This window comes from Sapajus apella, unplaced genomic scaffold (genome assembly GCF_009761245.1).
Source record: "Sapajus apella isolate SASKATOON/1434 unplaced genomic scaffold, GSC_monkey_1.0 scaffold14, whole genome shotgun sequence".
Classification (NCBI taxonomy): Eukaryota; Metazoa; Chordata; class Mammalia; order Primates; family Cebidae; genus Sapajus; species Sapajus apella.
Window position 1 is genome coordinate 4027234 of NW_022436954.1, and position 19943 is coordinate 4047176.

At 54.9% G+C, this 19943-nt stretch overlaps 1 protein-coding gene across 2 annotated transcripts; it reads right to left on the reverse strand.

Annotated features, from left to right (window-relative positions):
* Positions 1-272: 272 nt before the first annotated feature.
* On the reverse strand, positions 273-13840 carry RHOD (ras homolog family member D). Of its 2 annotated transcripts, XM_032282701.1 has the most exons (5): positions 13631-13840; positions 6466-6553; positions 5610-5719; positions 2314-2448; positions 273-847 (listed from the first exon to the last, which is right to left on the reverse strand). In XM_032282701.1, exons 1-5 carry the CDS (start codon positions 13760-13762, stop codon positions 680-682), a joined length of 633 nt encoding a protein of 210 aa, XP_032138592.1. In that variant the 5' UTR covers positions 13763-13840; the 3' UTR covers positions 273-679. The 2 variants fall into 2 exon arrangements, with proteins under 2 accessions (XP_032138592.1, XP_032138593.1); XM_032282702.1 differs by lacking the exons at positions 5610-5719; positions 6466-6553 and having other exon boundaries at positions 13631-13830.
* Between the last annotated feature and the right edge of the window lie 6103 nt (positions 13841-19943).

A 19943-nucleotide genomic window follows, 5' to 3' on the forward strand; every position in this document is an offset into this window, starting at 1 on the left:
GTGAACACTACGTGCTAGGCACCTACTAATCTCTTTGCATGTGTGGTCCTCATGACCCTCTTACTCATCCAAAAGCTCCATGGCTTAGTCTGTGATCCATTTCACAGGTGAGGAAGCTGAGGCCCAGAAGAACTTGCCCAAGGTCACGGAAGCAATAAAGTTTGGTTTGGATCCAAGGAGTCCCATCCCAGTGCCTAGATAGGGTGGGCTCTTACCTACCTTGGAAGGTGTGTATAAAGCTGCTTTGAAATAAAAGGCATGACACAAATGACAAGTGATGTCAATTTCGTTGTTACAGTTACCAGCATGACAGGTGGGAAGGGGCCAGGTGTGGGTTCTGGCAGGAGGATCCTTAAGAACACTAGGTCCTGGCAGATGCAGCCCTGGGAGCAGCCACGAGGGGGCATCAGCCTGCACAGGCAGCTCCAGGATGTTGATCGGGAGCTGGTACCCGGGTCAGGGAGTGATTCCCAGGCACCACAGGGCGAGCCCTCCACAGGGCAGGTGGGCCCAGGAACGCCCTTTCTCAGGCCAGGACTCCCAAGGCCTGGCCTTGATGGCACTCGTCTGTTGCGGTGCAGTTCGGCGGTCACAGCCTGGGGACCAGGTCCAGCCCAGCCAGCTCAGCAGCACGTCAGTGCCCAGCCCCTTCCCGCACCGCTGGGACGCCAGGCGCCGCTCAGGTCACCACGCAAAAGCCCTGGGTAATCTGCCGCCAGAAGTTGCGACTGCGGCTGCTGAGAGCCACATTGGCCGCCTCCTGGAAGACGGCGTGGACGTTGTCATGGAGCCGAGCTGAGCACTCAAGGTAGGCCACCGCGCCCACGGACCTCGCCATCTCCTGGCCCTAGAGGGAGAGGTGGACAGGGCTGCCGTGAGGGGGCCACTGGGTGGTGCTCAGGTCCTGGCTTCCTTACCTGGACAAGAGTGGAAGGTGGGGTCTGCCGGGCACCCACAGCTCCTGTACCCTGGCTGCCCAAGCACCCGCATGTACTTCATCCTGTTTCTTTCTTTTTTTTTTTGAGACGGAGTCTTGCTTTGTCATCCTGGCTGGAATGCAGTGGCAGGATCTCAGCTCACTGCAAATCTGCCTCCCTGGTTCAAGTGATTCTCCTGCCTCAGCCTCCAGAGTAGCTGGGACTACAGGTGCCTGCCACCACACCTGGCTTATTTTTTGTATTTTGGGTAGAGATGGGGTCTCATTATTTTACCCAGGGTGGTCTGGAACTCTTGACCTCAAATTATCCTCCCGCCTTGGCCTCCCAAAGTGCTGGGATTACAGGTGTGAGTCACTGTGCCTCGCCTTTTTTTTTTTTTTTTTTTTTTTTTTTTTTTTTTCTTTTTGAGGCAGTTTGAGATGGAGTCTCACTCTGTCGCCCAGGCTGGAGTGCAATGGTGTGATCTCAGCTCACTGTAATCTCCACCTCCCCGGTTCAAGCGATTCTCCTGCCTCAGCCTCCTGAGTAGCTGGGATTACAGGTGCCTGCCACCACGCCTGGCTAATTTTTGTATTTTTAGTAGAGACTATGTTGGTCAGGCTGGTCTTGAACTCCTGACCTTGTGATCCACCCACCTCCACCTCCCAAAGTGCTAGGATTATAGGAGTGAGCCACCATGCCTGGCCTTTTCTTTTCTTTTTCTTTTTTTTTTGAGGCAGGGTCTTGTTCTGTTGCCTAGTTGTCCAAGCGGGAATGCAGTGGTGCAAATCTTGGCTCACTGTAACCTGGAACTTCTGGACTCAAGGGATCCTCCCGCCTCAGCATCCTCAGTAGCTGGGACCAGAGGTGTGGCCACTATGCCCCACTATTTTTTTTACTTTTTTTGTAGAGATGGGGTCTCCCTATGTTGCCCAGGCTGGTCTCAAACTCCTAGATTCAAACAATTCTCCAGCCTTAGCCTCCCAAAGTTACAGGCATGAGCCATCGTGCCTGGCCTTCATTGTGTTTCTTACCTCTGTTCTGTGCTGGGCCTCTGCCTCTCAAGGCACCAAGAAATGAACATTCCATGGACCCAAGTGTGTAGCAGAGAGGGACCCACATGTCGGTGCCTGCCTGGGCCTCCTCTCTGGGTCTCAGGTTGGTGGTGGAACTGACTCTGATATGCCTACTTTCTTGTTCTCCCTTCTGCCGGCAGAGGCTCCCAGGGTATTCTAGGGACCATTTCCAAGGGCTAGAAGTTCCTGACCTGACAGCCTCTAAGACGACCCCTGCTCTGACCTACACCCTGAGTGTGCTGGACGCCTGGTGCCACTGAGAGGCATCCAGAGGTCCCCTCCCCCAGTCACTCACTCCCACCTCAGGCTGGATTTCCTACCCTGTGGTAGGTCACAGGCTCCAGCCCATTTCTTCGGAGCTTGTTCACCAGTGATTTGTCCTTGCGCAGGTCAGTCTTGCAGCCCACGACGATGATGGGCACGTTCTTGCAGAAATGATTCACTTCTGGGTACCACTGCAGGGGGGTGAGGGGGTGTGTGTGAGCCCTGAAGAGTTCTGGCCCTCTCAGTGGGCCACTCTCCTGCTCCCCAGCCTGGACTCTGATATTGGTAATCTGCACAGCCAGCATCTAGAGAGAAACTCTTCAGTACCAGACACTCATTTAAGAATTTACACATATGGACCCGTTTATCCCCCAAGTCCCTGGCAGCAAGTTCATAACCAATCCCACTGTACAGATGTGGTAACAGGCACAGAGAGGCAATGTAACTCGGCCTTGACTGGAAATGGCAGGATTTGAGCCTAGGGGTAGGGCTCCTGCCCTTCTGGAATCCTGCCTCTCTGCAGGGTAAGGGCCCTCACGGCCACCCCCTAAACTGGACAAAATATATAAGGAAATAAATGATCCTTTGAGAATAAATCCGGCCAGGTGTAGTGACTCATGCCTGCAATCCCAGTATTTTGGGAGGCTGAGGCGGGTGGATAACCTGAGGTCACGAGTTCGAGACCAGCCTGGCCAACATGGTGAAACCCTCATCTCTACTAAAAATACAAAAAGTTAGCTGAGTGTGGTGGTATGCACCTGTAATCCCAGCTACTTGGGAAGCTGAGGGAGGAGAATTGCTTGAACCCAGAAGGTGGAGGTTGCTGTGAGCTGAGATCATGCCACTGCACTCCAGCCTGGGCGATAGGGAGAGATTCCATCTCAAAAAAAAAAAAAAAAAAGACAGGCGTGGTGTCACACGCCTGTAGTCCCAGCTACTTGGGGAGGCTGAGGAAGGAGAATTACTTGAACCTGGCAGGCAGAGGTTGCTGTGAGCTGAGATGGAGCCACTGCACTCCAGGCTGGGTGACAGAGAGTCTGTCTCAAAATAAATAAATAAATAAATACATCTGCTCATAAAATGATTGCAGCAGCTGTCTGCCTCAACTGCTTGCCTGGTGGAGGGAAGGCTGCTCTGCGAAATGCGAGGCCATCAGGACTGCAGGTGAGGGGACAGGAATCCAGAGAGAGGGCTTTCTATCTCTAAGAGCACCGAGTCTGCCGGCTCAGGTGTCAAACTTGCCCAATAAAAATTGGCATTGGCTGGGCTTGGTGGCTCAAGCCTGTAATCCCAGCCCTTTGGGATGCCGAGGTGGGCAGATGCTTGGGGCCAGGAGTTTGAGACCAGCCTGGCCAACATGTTGAAACCTTGTCTCTACTAAAAATACAAAAATTAGCCAGGCGTGGTGGCAGGAGTCTGTAATCCCAGCTACTCAGGCTGAGGCAGGAGAATAGCCTGAACCCAGGAGGCGGAGCCGAGATTGCACCACTGCATTCCAGCCTGGGCGACAGTGAGACTTCGTCTCAAGGCGTCAAACTACCTCATTCCTGGAACCAAATGGGGCCTTTGTGGGGTCCCTGACAGATTCCCCACACCCAACCCATCCACCAAAGTGTTAGTGAAAAAGGTTTCCTTGGTGCCTCCCACTTAACCCAGCAGTGAATCTTCTTTTTTTTTTTTTTGAGATGGAGTCTCACTCTGTCATCCATGCTGGAGTGCAGTGGTGTGATCTTGGCTCACTGCAACCTCCACCTCCCGGGTTCAAGCGATTCTCCTGCCTCAGCCTCCTGAGTAGCTGGGACTACAGGTGCCTGCCACCACACCTGGCTGAGTTTTGTATTTTTAGTAGTGACGGGGTTTTGCCCTGTTGGTCAGGCTGGTCTGAAACTCCTGACTTCAAATGATCCACCCACCTCGGCCTCCCAATGTGCTGGGATTACAAGGCATGAGCCACTGTGCCTGGCCACCAGCACTGAATCCTAGCCCTGCTCCTACCAGATCCCTCGACAGCCTTGACCCTGGGCATCACTCCCTCCTACCTGACCAAGCCTGCACTTCACCCCAGGACCCCACTGTCCTGGTTCTCCTAGGTCTAATGGGGCCTTGTCCTCCTCCTCCTCCTCTCCCTGGGGCTCAGGCTGTGGACTCTCCTCTCCTCTAACTGCTCTCCCTCCCCGGGCGGCCTCCCCCAGGCTTTACTGCACCTGTAACTTCTAAATGTACAGCTGCATTTAGGCAACCCAACAGGCCCGCCTACTCAGATGAATTGCAGACACATGCCTCACACTGCCTGCCGGACACCTCCACTAGGATGTCCAGCAGACCTGCCTTCTCTCTATCCCACTCCCCATCCACAGCTTGCTCCTCATTCTAGGCAAGGGCGACTCCACCTTCCAGCTGCTCTGGTAAAAATTCCCCCCTCCCATCCACCTCCAATCCATCAGCAAACCCTGATCATCAGCAAACACCGCCTTCTAGACTGATTCAGAATCAACTCCCTCCTCGCCACCCCCACAGCTAGCATCCTGGTCCCAGGCACCACCGTCTCTCCTGGTCCGCAGTACCCAGAACAGCACTTGGCAGATGAATGTGTTCCATCATTCATTCTGAATGAATGGGTGGAGCAGGCTGCCTGGATTCAAATCCAGTGTTACCACTTTAATAGATGTATATCTTTGGATGAGTGACTCAATCCAGGAATAATAATACTCCATAAGGTCTGCTGGGGTGGGTAAATGAGTAAATACATGCAGGTACCCAGAGCAGTGCCTGGCACGTGATCAGTCCTTAAAATTGTCGCCATCGGTGTTGTTGTTGTTGCAAATACTATCACAGGTTGTACCTGGCAGAACCTCGGAGGCCCTGGCAGCAGTGGGTGAGGGGCTGTGCCATGGCAAGGCAGCTGGAGCAGAGAGGAACTCAAGGGGCCACATCCCTGATGCCTGTGGGCAGCCTCTGAGAACCAGCAGCCACGAAGAGCTGCTGGACTCTAACTTGACAGTTCACGTGCCTCGGGCAGGCGCAGGCTGTAGAGATGCAGGAGCCTCTGGGTCACCAGCAACCTCAGGCAGACTCAAAGTGGGAAGAGCCACAGCATGCAGCCTAGGGTAGGCAAGGAGCACTATACTGGGAGTTAGAAGGGCAGATGCTGCCACCAAATCCCTGTGCCAGGGACCCTGGGCAAGCCACTGCCCCACTTTGGGCCTCAGTTTCTCCATCTATACGCCAGAGGCTCTGGACTCAGTGTCATCTCGGGCCTGCCAACCTCTGACAGTCAGCTGGGTTAAAGGTGGGCGGCAGAGCCGAGTGGCCTGGCTATGGGGGCTATGCCTCCCTGCGTCCCAGTACCTACCCGGGCAGAGACGTTGTCAAAGCTGTTCGGGCTGGTGACATCGAAGCAGAGCAGCAGGACGCTGGCGTCAGGGTAGAACAGGGGCCGAAGGCGGTCGTAGTCATCTTGCCCTGGGCAGAGTGGGGGTGGTCACTGCCTTCAGGGCTCCTGGCCCCTATCAGCACCGCCCCAATGTCAGGATGTCACCCCATCAGATGGGGAGCTTCTGGGGACAGGGCCTAGTTTTGTGCCTCAGAGTCTGGCACAAATTTGGCTCTGAAGTGGCTACTCTATGTGAGTGCCCCCTTGGGGCAGTGCTCACCTCTGCCTGCGGAATGTCTGGAAGGGATGCCGGGCAAGGCAGAGGTCAGGCCTGGCGCCACCTGGAGGAACTGGGGCCAACTGCTCAGAAGCCAGCTTTGCCCTGAGCTTAGGAGTGAGAAATGAGGGGCAGGTGGGAACCTAGCAAAGACATCTTAGCCTGTCCAACTAAGAGGGCTGCTGGGATGACCTGAGTTTAGCTTAGAGTTCACCCTTGAATAGGCAAGGTCAGGAGGCTGGAGGGCAGAGGCCATGGACAGGCAGATCTTACAGAAGCTAAAAGCGGGGAGGAGTGCTCAGAGGCCAAGAGCAGTCCTAAAAGCAAAGCACTGGGTTCATGCTTGCCTCCAGACGTAGCGGGCAGCCCTGGGGTGCTGGGGGTACAGGTGGACATGGCTGCAGAGGCAAGGAGAGCTCAGGTTCCTGGGCCGACTCCTGGCCCACACCTGTCCCTTGGAGACTGGCTGGCCTCCCTGGTTCAGAAGAAGGCAGAGCAGAGTCTGTCCCAGGCATCTGGGGGCCATCTGGGGCCCCGCCACCGCCCCTGCACACCCACCTGCTGTGTCCCAGATGTGGAGGTGCACGGTCTTGCCTTTCACTTGCAGGCTGATCAGGTGCCGCTCAAACACCGTGGGGGTGTAGCTCTGAGGAGAAGCAGGGCAGGGCAGGCTGTGAGGACACTTCCGAGAGGCGCGGGACCCTGGGCTGTCCACAGCGCCGCCCCCTCCATGGATCAGTGCAGTGTAGTTGTTTCTGAGAAGGCTCTTCCTTGGCCTGCCTGGGTGGTGGCCTAGAGGCTGTCTGTTTTTGCAAGGTCTTGAACCTCCCCAGCTTTGTTCTCAGTTGTGAAATGGGAATATTAAAAGTCCCTACTGGCCGGGCACTGTGGCTCACCCCTGTAATTCCAGCACCTTCGAGGTGGGCAGATCATTTGAGGCCAGGAGTTCGAGACCAGCCTGGCCAACATGGTGAAACCCCATCTCTACTGAAAATACAAAAATTAGCTAGGCATGGTGGTGCCTGTCTGTAATTCCAGCTATTCAAGAGGCTGAGGCACAAGAATCGCTTGGGACCAGGAGGTGGCAGTGAGCCAAGATTGTGCCACTGCACTCCGTCCTAGGTGACAAAAAAAAAGGCTGGGCGTTGCGGCTCACACCTGTAATCTCAGCACTTTGGGAGGCTGAGGTGAGCAGATCACCTGAGATCAGGAGTTTGAGACCAGCCTGGCCAACATGGTGAAACCCTGTCTCTACTAAAAATGGAAAAGTTAACCAGGCATGGTGGCATGCACCTGTAGTCACAGCTACTCAGGAGGCTGAAGCAGGAGAATCAATCGAACCTGGGAGGCGGAGGTTGCAGTGAACCGTGATCGAACCATTGCACTCCAGCCTGGGTGACAGAGCAAGACTCCATCTCAAAAAAAAAAAAAGTCCCTACCACAGTGCCACCTGCTATAAGGATTCAGTGAGGTGTTCCATGCGGAGCACTTAGCTCAGGGCCTGGCATGAAATAAGCACATCTACATGCCAGCTACTGTTATTTTTATCATTGCCCTCTGGATAAGGGCAGGGTTTTTTCCTTTTTTTTAGAGAAGGGTCTCCCCGTGTTTCCAAGGCTGGAGTGCAGCAGCTATTCAAAGGCACCATCATAGCTCAATGCAGCCCCAAATAATCCTCCTGCCTCTGCCTCCCAAGAGCTGGGACCACGGGCACATATCGTTGGGACTCCCATTTCTGTTGTCCCCTCTTCGTAGAACAACATTAACCTCCACGTTTGTTCATTCCTCGTTTCGTTCATTCATCTGTTTGTTCAGCAGCATTAGCACCTTCTCTAGGCCCAGTTCTAGACACTGGGAAGCAGGCGAAAGACTCAATCCTTGCGCTGGGGAACTCGCAGCTTTTTGGGGTTCTTCCCTTGCCTCTCAACCTCTCACAATCCAAACAAGACGCCCTCACCTTTTTTTTAGATGGGGTCTTGCTCTGTCGCTGAGGCTGGAGGGCAGTGGTGTGATCTTGGCTCACTGGAACCTACACCTCCTGGGTTCAAGCGAGTCTCTGGCCTCAGCCTCCCGAGTAGCTGGACTACAGGAGCGTGCCACCATGCCCAGCTAATTTTTGTGTTTTTAGTAGAGACAGGGTTTCACCATGTTAACCAGGATTGTCTTGATCTCTTAATCTTGTGATCCACTGGATTTGGCCTCCCAAAGTGCTGAGATTACAGGCGTGAGCCACCACGCCCAGCCTGTTTTCGTTTTTACTTTTTTTCTCTTTTTTCTTTTTCATACGAATTCTTTTTACGTATCTTTTTCTTTTTTTGTAGAGACAGAGTTTTGCCATGTTGCTAGGCTGCTCTCAAACTCCTGAACTCAAGCAATTCACCCACCTTGGCCTCCCAAAGTAATTTTTTGTAGAGATGGGATCTTGCCATGTTGCCCAGACTGGTCTTAAACTCCTGGACTCGTGAGAACCACCTGCCTTGGCCCCCCAAAGTGCTAGGATTACAGGTGTGAGCCACCACACCCAGCCCAGTGCCCCACGTTTGGGCTTTCTTCTTTGTTCTGCCTGGGCTTGGGAGGAGGTCACTCAGGACAGAGGCCCCTCACTCCAGCCCTGTCCAGCCTAAGCTGACTGCCTTGCCATTAAGGTGAGATGAATGGACAACAGGCCAGGTTTTGTACATAGATGAAAATGCAGGAATGAAGAGGGAGCTTTTGCAAGATGGGTCTGTGCAACAGGTAAAGACATTTGCAAAACTCTGCCATAACCTGTGCCCTCTGCTTCAAGGGGCATGCTGGGCTGCCTGCTTTTGGGTCGCTAGGCCTCGGCTGCCTGCTCAGGGCCAGTTGGTGGGGCCACAGTCTGGGGGACCCCTATCCTCTTCCCTTCGCATGCTGGGTGGGGCCCCCACCTCCCTATGACTCAGGAGAATTTCATGCCTGCCTGCCTGCCCGCTGGCCCTCTGAGTCAGGCTCTGGCCAGCTGGGAGGGGCAGCACCTGAGCAATGGGTCAGCACCGTCCTCCAGGGAAGCTGCAGGGAGTGGGGTGGGGAGAAAGGCAGGTCCCAGAGTGGGCAGCTGAGGAAGATGGAGACGTCAGGATGGCCTTGAGGTAAGGGCTGGCCCCACCCCAGACTCTAGACATGCTGTCACTCCCTCTACCAAGAGGAACCAACAGGAACAGACAAGGGCCTCACCCACCTCCCCATCCCCACTTGCCTGCTCAGGGCACCCTCCTTCAGGCCCTTTGCCTTGTGGTGGGCAGTGTGACCTGATAGCTAGGAGTGCTAGCTTTTGGGTTTAGATGTGCCTCGCTTAAGACCTGGCCCTGGCACTTACCAGCTATGAGACCTTGGGACGGTCACCTCACTGGTTAAAGCGGAAGAGTGTCACCCCGTGATGTGGGAGGGAGGACGGACTGACAGGTGAGGCCCCAGCATAAATACCCACCAACGGGAAAGCTGGTGGCTAGGAGCAGTGTCCACACCAGCCCCCATCCATTCTTCCAGAAATATTACCTTCTCTGGTGATATGGTTTGGCCATGTGTTCCTACCCAAATCTCATCTCAAATTGTAATCCCCACGTATGAAGGGAGGGATGTGGTGGGACGTGATTGTATCATGGGTGGTTTCCCCCATGCTATTCTTGTGACAGTGAGGGATTTGTTTTTTTTTAACGAGTCAGGCTGGAGTGCAGTAAGAGCAATCTTGCTCACTGCACCCCTGCCTCTAAGGTTCAAGCGATTCTCCTCCCTCAGCCTCCCAAGTCGCTGGGATTACAGGTGCACCACCACACCTGGCTAATTTTTGTATCTTTAGTAGAGATGGGGTTTTATGATGTTGGCCAGGCTGGTCTCAAACTCCTGACCTCAAGTGATCTGCCAGCCTCGGCCTCCCAAAGTGCAGGGATTACAGGTGTGAGCCACCATGCCTGGCCAATAGTGGTAATCTTCTTACGAGATCTGATGGTTTAAAAATGTGGCACTTCCCTCTTCTCTCATTCTCTCTCCTGCCGCCATATAAGACGTGCCTTGCTTCCGCTTCACCTTCCGCCATGATTGTAACTTTCCTGAGGCCTCCTCACCCATGCAGAACTGTGTGTCAATTAAACCTCTTTTCTTCATAAATTACCGAGTCTCAGGTAGTTCTTTATAGCAGTGTAAAAATGGACTAATACCCCCAGACCCTCACCAGCTTCTGATCTTTGTCCTAGAGCAGGGGCTTGTCATTATGAAGGGCACCAGTGCGCTTGCATCTGAGTTCCCAGCTTGACCACCCACTTAGTCAACTTCTTGATCTGAGCTGCAGGGCAGCCTGCTGGGAATCTCTTGGGGCACATGTTTCAGTGTTTTGCAAATGCCCGTGGCCATGACCTCGTCACCCACCATTCTTTAAGGATCTTCTGTTTGTGGCTGTGTACTGGCTGGCACCATCTCTGATCCTTGCAAGCCTGGAACATCAGTACCACCTCTACTTTCTGACGATGCCAGAGAGAGGAAATGACTTGCTCAAGGTCACACACTGGACAGCTGGCTAGTGACGGAGCTAGATCTTTGTGGTTCCAGAGACCAGGCTCTGTCCCCAGCCACCTGCATTTCCTGAGATTACCAACTCCAGTTTCTGGAGACAGAAAGGGGCTGAGTTTCCCCTCTGGCCTGTAACTGTCACAGCCCTTTCCCCCACTCTGGATATCATCCTAGAGACTCTGTCTACCTTTTGTCGTGTGTTGTTCTTTGACCCCCAGACAGGGTCACCCTCTGTCCATGGGACCAATGGTGCCTAATCTTATCTGTTAAGCCGTCCTCAGCTGAAAAAGAAGGGCTGGTCCTGTGTTGCACCAGGACAAAGATGACTCAGGCTTGGGTCTGCCCTCCAGGGACTCATAGACAGAAAATGGATCATTACCAAGATAGGGGACCCGGCTCAGGAGGGGGTGTCAGGGTATCCCTGGTTAGGACAACCATGGGAGCCCAAGTACAAACCAGGAAGGACTCAGGGGGTTCTAGCCAGCAGGGCCAGGTGCTCCCCACCACCTCCTATCCATATGCTGGTGTGGGGGCTGCTAGGCTGTGAGCCTGTGGGAACAGTTACAGCCCCAAATGCCAGCCAGGACTGGGCAGAGGCTGGCACCCAAACCTGGGGTTCTCCCCACCCCAGGAGCTCTCTCCATCTTGCCCTCCCCTGCTGCTCTGAATCTGGGGTTGGGCCACAGCTAGATGAGGGTCACTGAGGTCCCTCCAAATCCTTAGGCTGGTCTCGGCCCTTTGCTATGTGCAGGAAGTCTGGGAGATGGACTCCAGACTCCTAGCTGCTGGCCCCTTGGGCTTCAAGGGCTGCCTGGAGGAGGAGTCTGGTGCCAGGGACACGGGCAGGAGGAGGCTGGGTCCAGCAGGCAGAGCATGGGGGGCTGTGGAGAATGCCCTGGTCGAGAGTGGGAAGACCTGGGCTCCAAATCAGTGCTGCCACCGCTGGGCCATGTGCCTCAGGCAAGCCTCTGGGCTCTGGACTGTTTTCCCATCTGCAAAATGAAGCCTTTCTAGCTCTAAGACATTGTGGGATCTCTCTTTCTCTCTCTCTCTCTTCCTTTCTCTCTCTTTCTTTCTTGATTGCTTTTCTTTCTTCTTTCCAATGCCACGACCTCAGCCTCTGCTTCCTGAGTTCAAGCGATTCTCCTGCCTCAGCCTCCCAAGTAGCTGAGATTACAGGTGTGTGCCACTGTGTCTAGCTATTTTCTTTTTTGTACTTTTAGTAAAAACGGGGTTTCACCATGTTGGCCAGGCTGGTCTTGAACTCCTGACCTCAGGTGATCTGCCCATCTTGGCCTCCCAGAGAGCTGGGATTACAGGCGTGAGCCACCGCGCCCAGCCCCTTGTGCGTTCTTTAAAAGGATTCTCCTGTTCCTGGGAACCCAGGGACCCCAGACAAGGGAAGAGCCTGGACAAGTCCAGCCCATCCCCCTGGTGACAAGCATGCCCTCCCCACATTTCGGGCCAGCCCCAGAATGACCCTCAAAGCATTCACATCTTATCAACTGCAAGATGCCCATTTCCACATCATAACTGCTCTGAAATCGGGATGATCTCACCATCAAGGACATCTCAGAGCTGATGGTGAGGCACCAGCCTTCCAGCCCCCACCCATCAGGTGCCTTCCCCTGGGCCTAGGCTACCTGTCCTTCTGTGGTGCTCTTCCCCTGGGTGCCATCGTTGTTGGGTTCCCATGGGCAGCATCTAGGGGCTCAGAAACATGTTCCCCCAAACTTAAAACAATGTGTGACATCAGCTCCACAGGCCACTAAAAAGTGGCTCGATGCCACTGAAGCAGAAAGCACGTGGCAGGGCCCAACACAGCCCCGGGGCTCACAGCCAAGGGTGAGAGACAGGCAGGACATCAGCATGATAAGAACTACAGTGTGATAAGAACCGGGTAGGCCCGACCTGCTCTCCCTATGCTCAGGTGCCCCAGCACCTGTACAACCCCAGGGGCTTAGAGGATGCTGGGAAGAAAAGGAGGAAACGGTGGCTCACACTTGTAATCCCAGCACTTTGGGAGGCTGAGGCAGGCAGATCGCTGAGGCCAGGAGTTCAAGACCAGACTGGCCAGTATGGCAAAACCCCGTCTCTATTAAAAATTAAAAAAAAAAAAAGCCAGGCATGGTGGCAGGTGCCTGTAATCCCAGCTACTCAGGAGGCTGAGGCAGGAGAATCACTTGAGCCTGGGAAGCAGAGGTTGCAGTGAGCTGAGATTGCACCATTGCACTCCAGCCTGGGTGACAGAGTGAGACTCTGTCTCAAAAAAAAAAAAAAAAAAGGAGGAAGAAAAGATGCTGGGAGCAACCCGGTGGACTCCCAGGACAACAGGGCTGAGAGGCAGCAAAGCAAGGACTGCCTGGTGCCCATGGAGTCTGCCTAGGCAGTCAGTGAGCATGTCAGGAAGGATTAACAGTGGCCATGCCCACAGTGCCAAGGACCTGCCAAGTACCACATGGGAGCTGCCTATCAGCCTCCCCTGGGCTCCTCTCACCACCACCCTACAGTCCCTCTACAGCATGGGGCTGTTGTGAGAAACTGAGGCTCAGAGAAGCTAAGCAGGTTACGAAAGGGGCACAGGGCTCCTAAGAGTAGAGCTGAGGCTACAGCTGGCGAGCTCCGCCCTCCAGGGCAGAGCCATGGCACGTGCATTCCAGCGGCAAGAGCTGGAGGGGAGACAATGTTTCCCAAGAGCGACATGTGCCAACTCTCCATGAGTCCTTCCTGTGCACAGGCTGGGGCTGAGTGTTTGACGTCTGTTAACTCACTGACACGGTGACCCTGTGGATGGGCACTGTCACTTACCTGGATGTGGCTAGGGACATAAGCACAGCGGGGTTGGGGGATTTGCCCAGGGATACAGGGCTGCAAAGCAGTAATTTGAACCTAGGCAGTCGGCTCCCGAGCCCTCAGTCCGTCTTGGCGGAATTGTGCGGCCAGGTGCTGTCTTAGGGTCTTGTGTGCGCCCAGGTTGCCTCATTCAGTCCTTGTGCCACCCCTCCCAGGTAGGTGCCATCCTCCTGCTTTACAGATAACATCACTGAAGAATTCATTCCCAATGGCATGGAGAGAAGAACTCTGCCCTGGACTCCAGGCCTCGCTGGGACAGGCGCACAACCTGGGCGGATCTGGCACGGACTGTGCACACCCGGGCGCGCGAGTGGAACCGGGCGAGGCGGGGGCGCGGGGCACTCACCTCGGGGAAGGCCCCATCAGCAAAGACCGTCAGCAGCGACGTCTTCCCGCAGCCGCCGTCGCCCACCAGGACCACCTTGACGGAACACACGCCTGGGGGGGCCTCCTCGCCCGCGGCCTGGGCCGCCGTCATCCCGGGCCGGGCAAGAAGCGGACGGGCAGGCGGCTGTGGCGCCGGGACCGGGACTGCGCGGGGCAGGCCCGGCGGGGCAGGAATGTGGAAGGGGCGGGGCGGCGGGAGGAAGTACGAGCCGGGCGCCCGGAGAGTCAGGTGAGAGGCTCGGGCTGCTGGGCTGGGGCCCGTCCCCTCCAGGCCCGCTAGGGCCCTGAAGAAACGATGCCCGAGCACCTACTGTGTGCGGGCGGCGCTGGGGCCACGGGAGGTCGGAAGGGAGAGGATACACAGCAGGCCGTGACAGTGGGGATGAGAGGGTGCTCAGGCCTGGGTCTCAGATCCCAGGCGGGAGCCAGTGACCTTTACCAAATGAATGAATGAGTGAATGAATTGTGCATTTCTCCAGGGCCCTTAGGACAGAGAACAACACAGATGCTTCCTGCCAGGTGGGAAGAGGATGACCTCCTTATGGGTCAGTCACTGGCCCTACCAGGCCTGACTGGCCCTCCCTCCACCGGCACCAGGAAGCTTTGCCGCAGGTGGGCAGCAACCTGACTCACCCTGGCTGGCCACAATCTAGGGAAAGCGATGGAACCTTCCCTCTATAAAGCATGAATGTTTCTTATTATCACACCATGAGATGTCCCCCTGGTGCCTAAGGGCCTGGGAACCCTAAACTGTTCAAGACCAAGTCCAGGCCCTGCCTTGAGAAGCCCACAGCCTAGAACCATAGACAGGAATGCCATCAGTGTGATCAGAACTACAACGAGGGTAGGGACAGGCAGCAGGATGGGAGTAGGGGAAAGGAGCTCCTCGCCCAGGTTGAAGGAGGCTTCCTAACCCTTCTAAGAGAGGCTCAGAGTATTGAGGAAAAAGTGAGACACAGTCAGATGGGGGAGGGAAAAGGTGTTCCACAGGAGATTGCCACAGGTGCGAGGCCGTGGAGGCCGGAGCGGAATGCTGCCCTGCCGCCCCAGCAGAGGGTGAGGCTCGCTTGGGGAGCTGGTGCTTGCACAGTAGAGCACTTTGGGTGCCAGGAATAAATCCAGCGTCGAACTGGAAACTCATTGTCACCTGATCTCTCCACCTCTCCTAATGGCCGGAGTTGAAATCTTTTAAAAATGGGCACAAGGGTCTTCCCAGATCTTGGACTATTTCTATTGAAGCTTAAAAGAACAGGGAGCAGTCGTCGTTAGGTCCCGCCTATTTATTTATTTTTATTATTTATTTATTTATTTGTTTGTTTTATTTATTTATTTTTGAGGCGGAGTTTCGCTCTCGTTACCCAGGCTGAAGTGCAATGGCGCGATCTCGGCTCACCGCAACCTCCGCCTCCTGGGTTCAGGCAATTCTTCTGCCTCAGCCTCCTGAGTAGCGGGGATTACAGGCACGCGCCACCATGCCCAGCTGATTTTTTGTATTTTTAGTAGAGATGGGGTTTCACCATGTTGACCAGGATGGTCTCTATGTCTTGACCTTGTGATCCACCCGCCTCGGCCTCCCAAAGTGCTGGGATTACAGGCGTGAGCCACTGCGCCCAGCCCTATTTTTTTTTTTTTTGACGAGAACTCCCCCTCTTGTCTCCTAGGCTGAAGTGCAATGGTGCGATCTTGGTTCACTGCAATCTCCACCTTCCGGGTTCAAGCAATTCTCCTGCTTCCTTAGCCTCCTGAGTAGCTGGGATTACAGGCGCCAGCCACCACGCCCAGCTATTTTTTTTTTTTTTTTTTTAAGAGACAGGATCTCGCTATGTTGCCCAGGCTGGAATGCAGTGGCTATTTACAGGCGCAATCCCACTACTGATCAGTACAGGAGTTTTGACCTGCTCTGTTTCCAACCTGGGCCAGTTCATCCCTCCTTAAGCAACCTGGTGGTCCTCCGCTCCCTGGAGGTCGTCATATTGATGCCGAACTTAGTGCGGACACCCAATCGGCATAGCGCACTGCAGCCCAGAACTCCTGGCTCAAGCGATCCTCCAGCCTTAGCCCCCTGAGTAGCTGGGACTATAGGCTCGTGCCATTGCACCTGGCTAATTTTTGTATTTTTAGTAGAGACAGGGTTTCACCACGTTGGCCAGGCTGGTCTGGAACTCCTGACCTCAAGTGATCCACCCGCCTCGGATTCCCAAAGTGCTGGGATTACAGGTGTGAACCACTTCGCCCAGCTGTCCCCTAATTTATGCTGATCATGATATCACCCCTCATGGAGTTCAAAGTCAGGCAGGTGAAAAAGCACCTTCAACCTCCTTTGAACTCACTGTGGTCTAAAGAGGCAGCTGGGGCAGGAGTCACTCACTATGTGGAGAGGCAGAGCCCAGCTCCTTGACTGCTCTGCCTGGCTCCCGCTCCGGGCTGTGGTCCACAGGCTGGATGGAGCCTCCTCAGGACAGCTCTGCCTTCCAGGTGCCCCTTCCTCCCCGAAACTGCCATAGGGCTGGGCAGTGACTTGGCACCGGGCTGGGCAGGTAGCTCCTGAGCAGGGCTCCCCGCCCCGAGGAGTGGTGGGAGGGGCCCCACCCCCTTGGATCAGCTGTCAGCATCTTCCTCCGCAGTGCTGCTGTCATCAGGCCTTGGGTGGCAAGGCTGGAAGGCAGGTGGGGCCAGACTGGGGGTGGAGGGAGCCGAGAGTCAGGCAGAGGCGTTTGGCCTTGGTTGCCATAGGGATAATCACTGTAATGACACACTTGACGTCTGTCAGGCTGTACAGTTTCACTGAGCATTTCCTAATAATAATAGCACCCATTAATGGATTGCAAGCCATGTGTAGCCACTGTTCCCTAGGAGGGAGGGACTCTTAGCTCCATTTCACAGATGAGGAGCCTGAGGCCCAGAGAAGCTAAGTTGTTGTCTAAGATCCACAGCTAGTAAGAGGCTGAACTAGAATTTGGATCCAGGCCTGACCTCAAAGCCAGGCTGTCTCCCTCCTCAGACAGCCTGCACACCTCAGCTGCACAATTTTCCTTTAGGTCTCAGACCGCAAGGTAAACCAAACAGATGACCTGCTTCCCCTCATTTTAAAGGTTTGGGAACTGAGCCTCAGAGAGAGGCAGAGGCGTGTCTTAGCCCAGCAGGACACGGCCAAGATTCGATCTGATGTCAAGCCCCAGCCTCACCCCCATCTTATGCTTACGCTCCTGTGAGAAGGAGATTAGTCACCAGGCCACAGAAATCGGCTCTGGTCGGCAGGGAATTTCCCCGAATCTCAGACATTGCTGAACCTGGGACCGCACTGTTTTCCTGGAATTTATTTTTAGAGTGGTGGTGCAGGTCACACAGTCTGCCTGGCCAGGGTACTGTTTACTGTTTTACTGTTTACTGAGGCTTCACTGGATTTGCAGCCTGTGGGTGACTCAGGCCCCTCTCTCAGCTGACACCCAGCTGTGGCTCAGGACAGTATGTCCAGTAGATCGCCTGGCTGGACAAAGCAAAGGGACAAGAAGGAAAAGAACAGGCCGGGCATGGTGGCTCACGCCTGTAATCCAAGCGCTTTGGAGGCCAAGGTGGGCAGATCACCTGAGGTCGGGAGTTCAAGACCAGCCTGACCAACATGGTGAAACCCCGTCTTAGAAAAAAAAAAAAGGAAAAGAACAGAGTGAGGAAGAGAGGAAGGAAAGAAGGAAGGAAGGATGGACGGAAGAGGGACAGGCTTACAAGAATAAACAAACTGAAGAAATGAATAAAGGAACAAATGCTTGCATGGATGAACAAATATCACATGTGACATGAATGGAGAATCTGTGGACAGGTGACCACTCTCCAGCCTCTGCTTACTCCAAGGCCCCCTGGCCTCACCCCCTCCCCATTTTCTCACACCACCCCCATTCTAAGGCCTAATCCTGTGCCATCCTGATCGCGTCTCCGCTGCCCTCATGTGGTGGCTCAGCTCCCTGCACAGTCATTACCTGGGGCTGCCTCCCTGCTCAGGGCTCCTGGCTTGAGGGTATGGAGTGCTTGTGGATGGCTGAATAAAGGGGAAAGTGTATGCAGGGGGTGGGTAGAACCTCAGAGATGCAGCCTTTCCCCTTGGGAGGGCTTGGCAGGGTGCACAGGCCCTGGTATGTAGCTCCTGAAGCATCCCCCGTCCTCCGAGCTTTCTCCTCCCCGCCCCTCCCCTTCTCTCTCCTCCCCTACTCCCCCTCTTCTCCTCTTTCTTTTTTGATGGAGGCTCGCTCTGTCCCCAGGCTGGAGTGCAATGGCGCGATCTCAGCAATCTCAGCTTACTGCAAGCTCTGCCTTCCCTGCCTCAAGTGAGTTCAAGTGCTTCCCCTGCCTCAGCGTCCCAAGTAACTGGGATTACAGGCACATGCCACCGTGCCTGGCTAACTTTTTGTATTTTAGTAGAGACAGGGTTTCACCATGATGGTCAGGATGGTCTCGAACTCCTGGCCTAGTGATCCACCTGCCTTGGCCTCCCAAAGTACTGGGATTACAGGCGTGAGCCACCAAGCCTGGCCTCACCTCCTTTTTTTTTTTTGCTTTTTTTCTCAGATGAGTCTTGCCCAGGCTGGAGTACAGTGATGCGATCTCAGCTCACTGCAACCTCCGCCTCCCGGGTTCAAGTGATTCTCCTGCCTCAGCCTCCCGAGTAGCTGGGATTACAGGTGTCTGCCACTGCGCCCAGACCACTTTCATCCAAAATACTGGATCCCAAGAGTCCTTGCTCTTAGCCTGAACTCCTCCACCCAAAGCCTTGACCTCGCATTTACTGAGCACCTTTCTGTGCTGGATGCTTGGCATATGTCATTTCGTGTCATCCTATGACGTATGTTCAATTCTTATCCTCCTTTGACAAGTGAGGAAACTGAGGCCCAAGAGGTCAGATAATTTGCCTAAGTTCCCACAGCTAGTAAGCAGAGGAGCTGAGATTTGCACCCATGCCCTTGGGCTCCAGAGCCCGTACACACAGAATCCCTAAAAGTCAGAGGTATAGGGGTCTTTAGAGGTCAGCTTATTCAACACCCCCATTCTTCAGATGGGGAAACTGAGGCCTGAGAAAGGAAGGAATTTACACAGCAAGTAAGCAGTGCACTCAGCTCTGTGCCAGGTGGAAACCACAGGGCCTGTGTGCCCAAGTTTCCTTTTGCCTGCCCAGACAGCTCAAGCTGCCATGTAACCGGGGCCCCGGGCCACGGGGACATGGCCTCCTGCCCCAGTCTCCTCTCCTTGCCAAACCATTATTGATCTTTCTGGGTGGATGGGAGGGCTGATAATAGGGTGTGAGGGGTGGAAAGAGGGGGAATCCCCATCTTAGTGCTTAGTTAGCCTTTTGATTTGTCCCTTTGGGGGTCTGCAGGCATAGACAGATGGGAAAGAGGAAGCGAAGCTTGCAGCTGGGAGCTGCTGTTGCCGTGATGCCGTGGCCTGTCCCCCCTCTCCCACATGTAGGCCTGGCCCAGGCAACGCTGCTGGGCAGGTCAGAGACCTCCACTCCTCGGTGGGGCTCCCAGACAGACGGGGCTTGGGACCTTGGAGGCGTGTCCATGAGTCCAGGGCTGGAGGAGGGGAGATAAAGGGGCACGGAGGGATGGGACCCTGGAGGCAGGGTGGCCCAAGAAAGGACAGAAACAGGTTGGGAGATTACAAGAGAAAAGGAGGAGGTAAGACAGCTTCTCTGAGCCTGGGTTGTCCCGGCTTCTCTCCAGGAAGGCGCCTCGGTTTGAGTTCTGCTGAATGAACCCAAACCTAAAGGCAGCTCAGAGGCCTCCTGCCTGCCCCTCCTGCCACTCACTGTCAAAGGTAACACTCACTGATGTCCCTCTGTGTCATCACCAAAGCTTCTTTGAGTGACCCTCCCTCCCTCGGACCTGATCCTGCTCAAGATCCCACCATGGCTCCCCACCACCAGCAGCACAAGGAGCTTCTGCCTGAGCCTGGACAGGCAGCCTCCACAGCCCGACCCCATGTAGCCTCTCCAGGCTTAGCCCAGCTGTGTCTCCCCCAGACACTGTGACATCTTTGCTCAGGCAGTTTCAGACCCCTCTCCCTCCTCCATGTGTACAGTCCCCTGCTACAAGGCCAGCTCTCATGCTTCTACCTCCTCCAGGAAGCCTTCCCAGGTCTCTGCCCCTCTCATGGGCTCCTGCCACAGCCCATCTCATTGGTTGTCTCAGCTCTTCGGAGTCAGTCCCTGTGGCAGGCAGGCCCCCCGGGGGCTGCTGGGAATTCTCCACCAGCTCATCCCTGTCCATGCTATTCCCAAC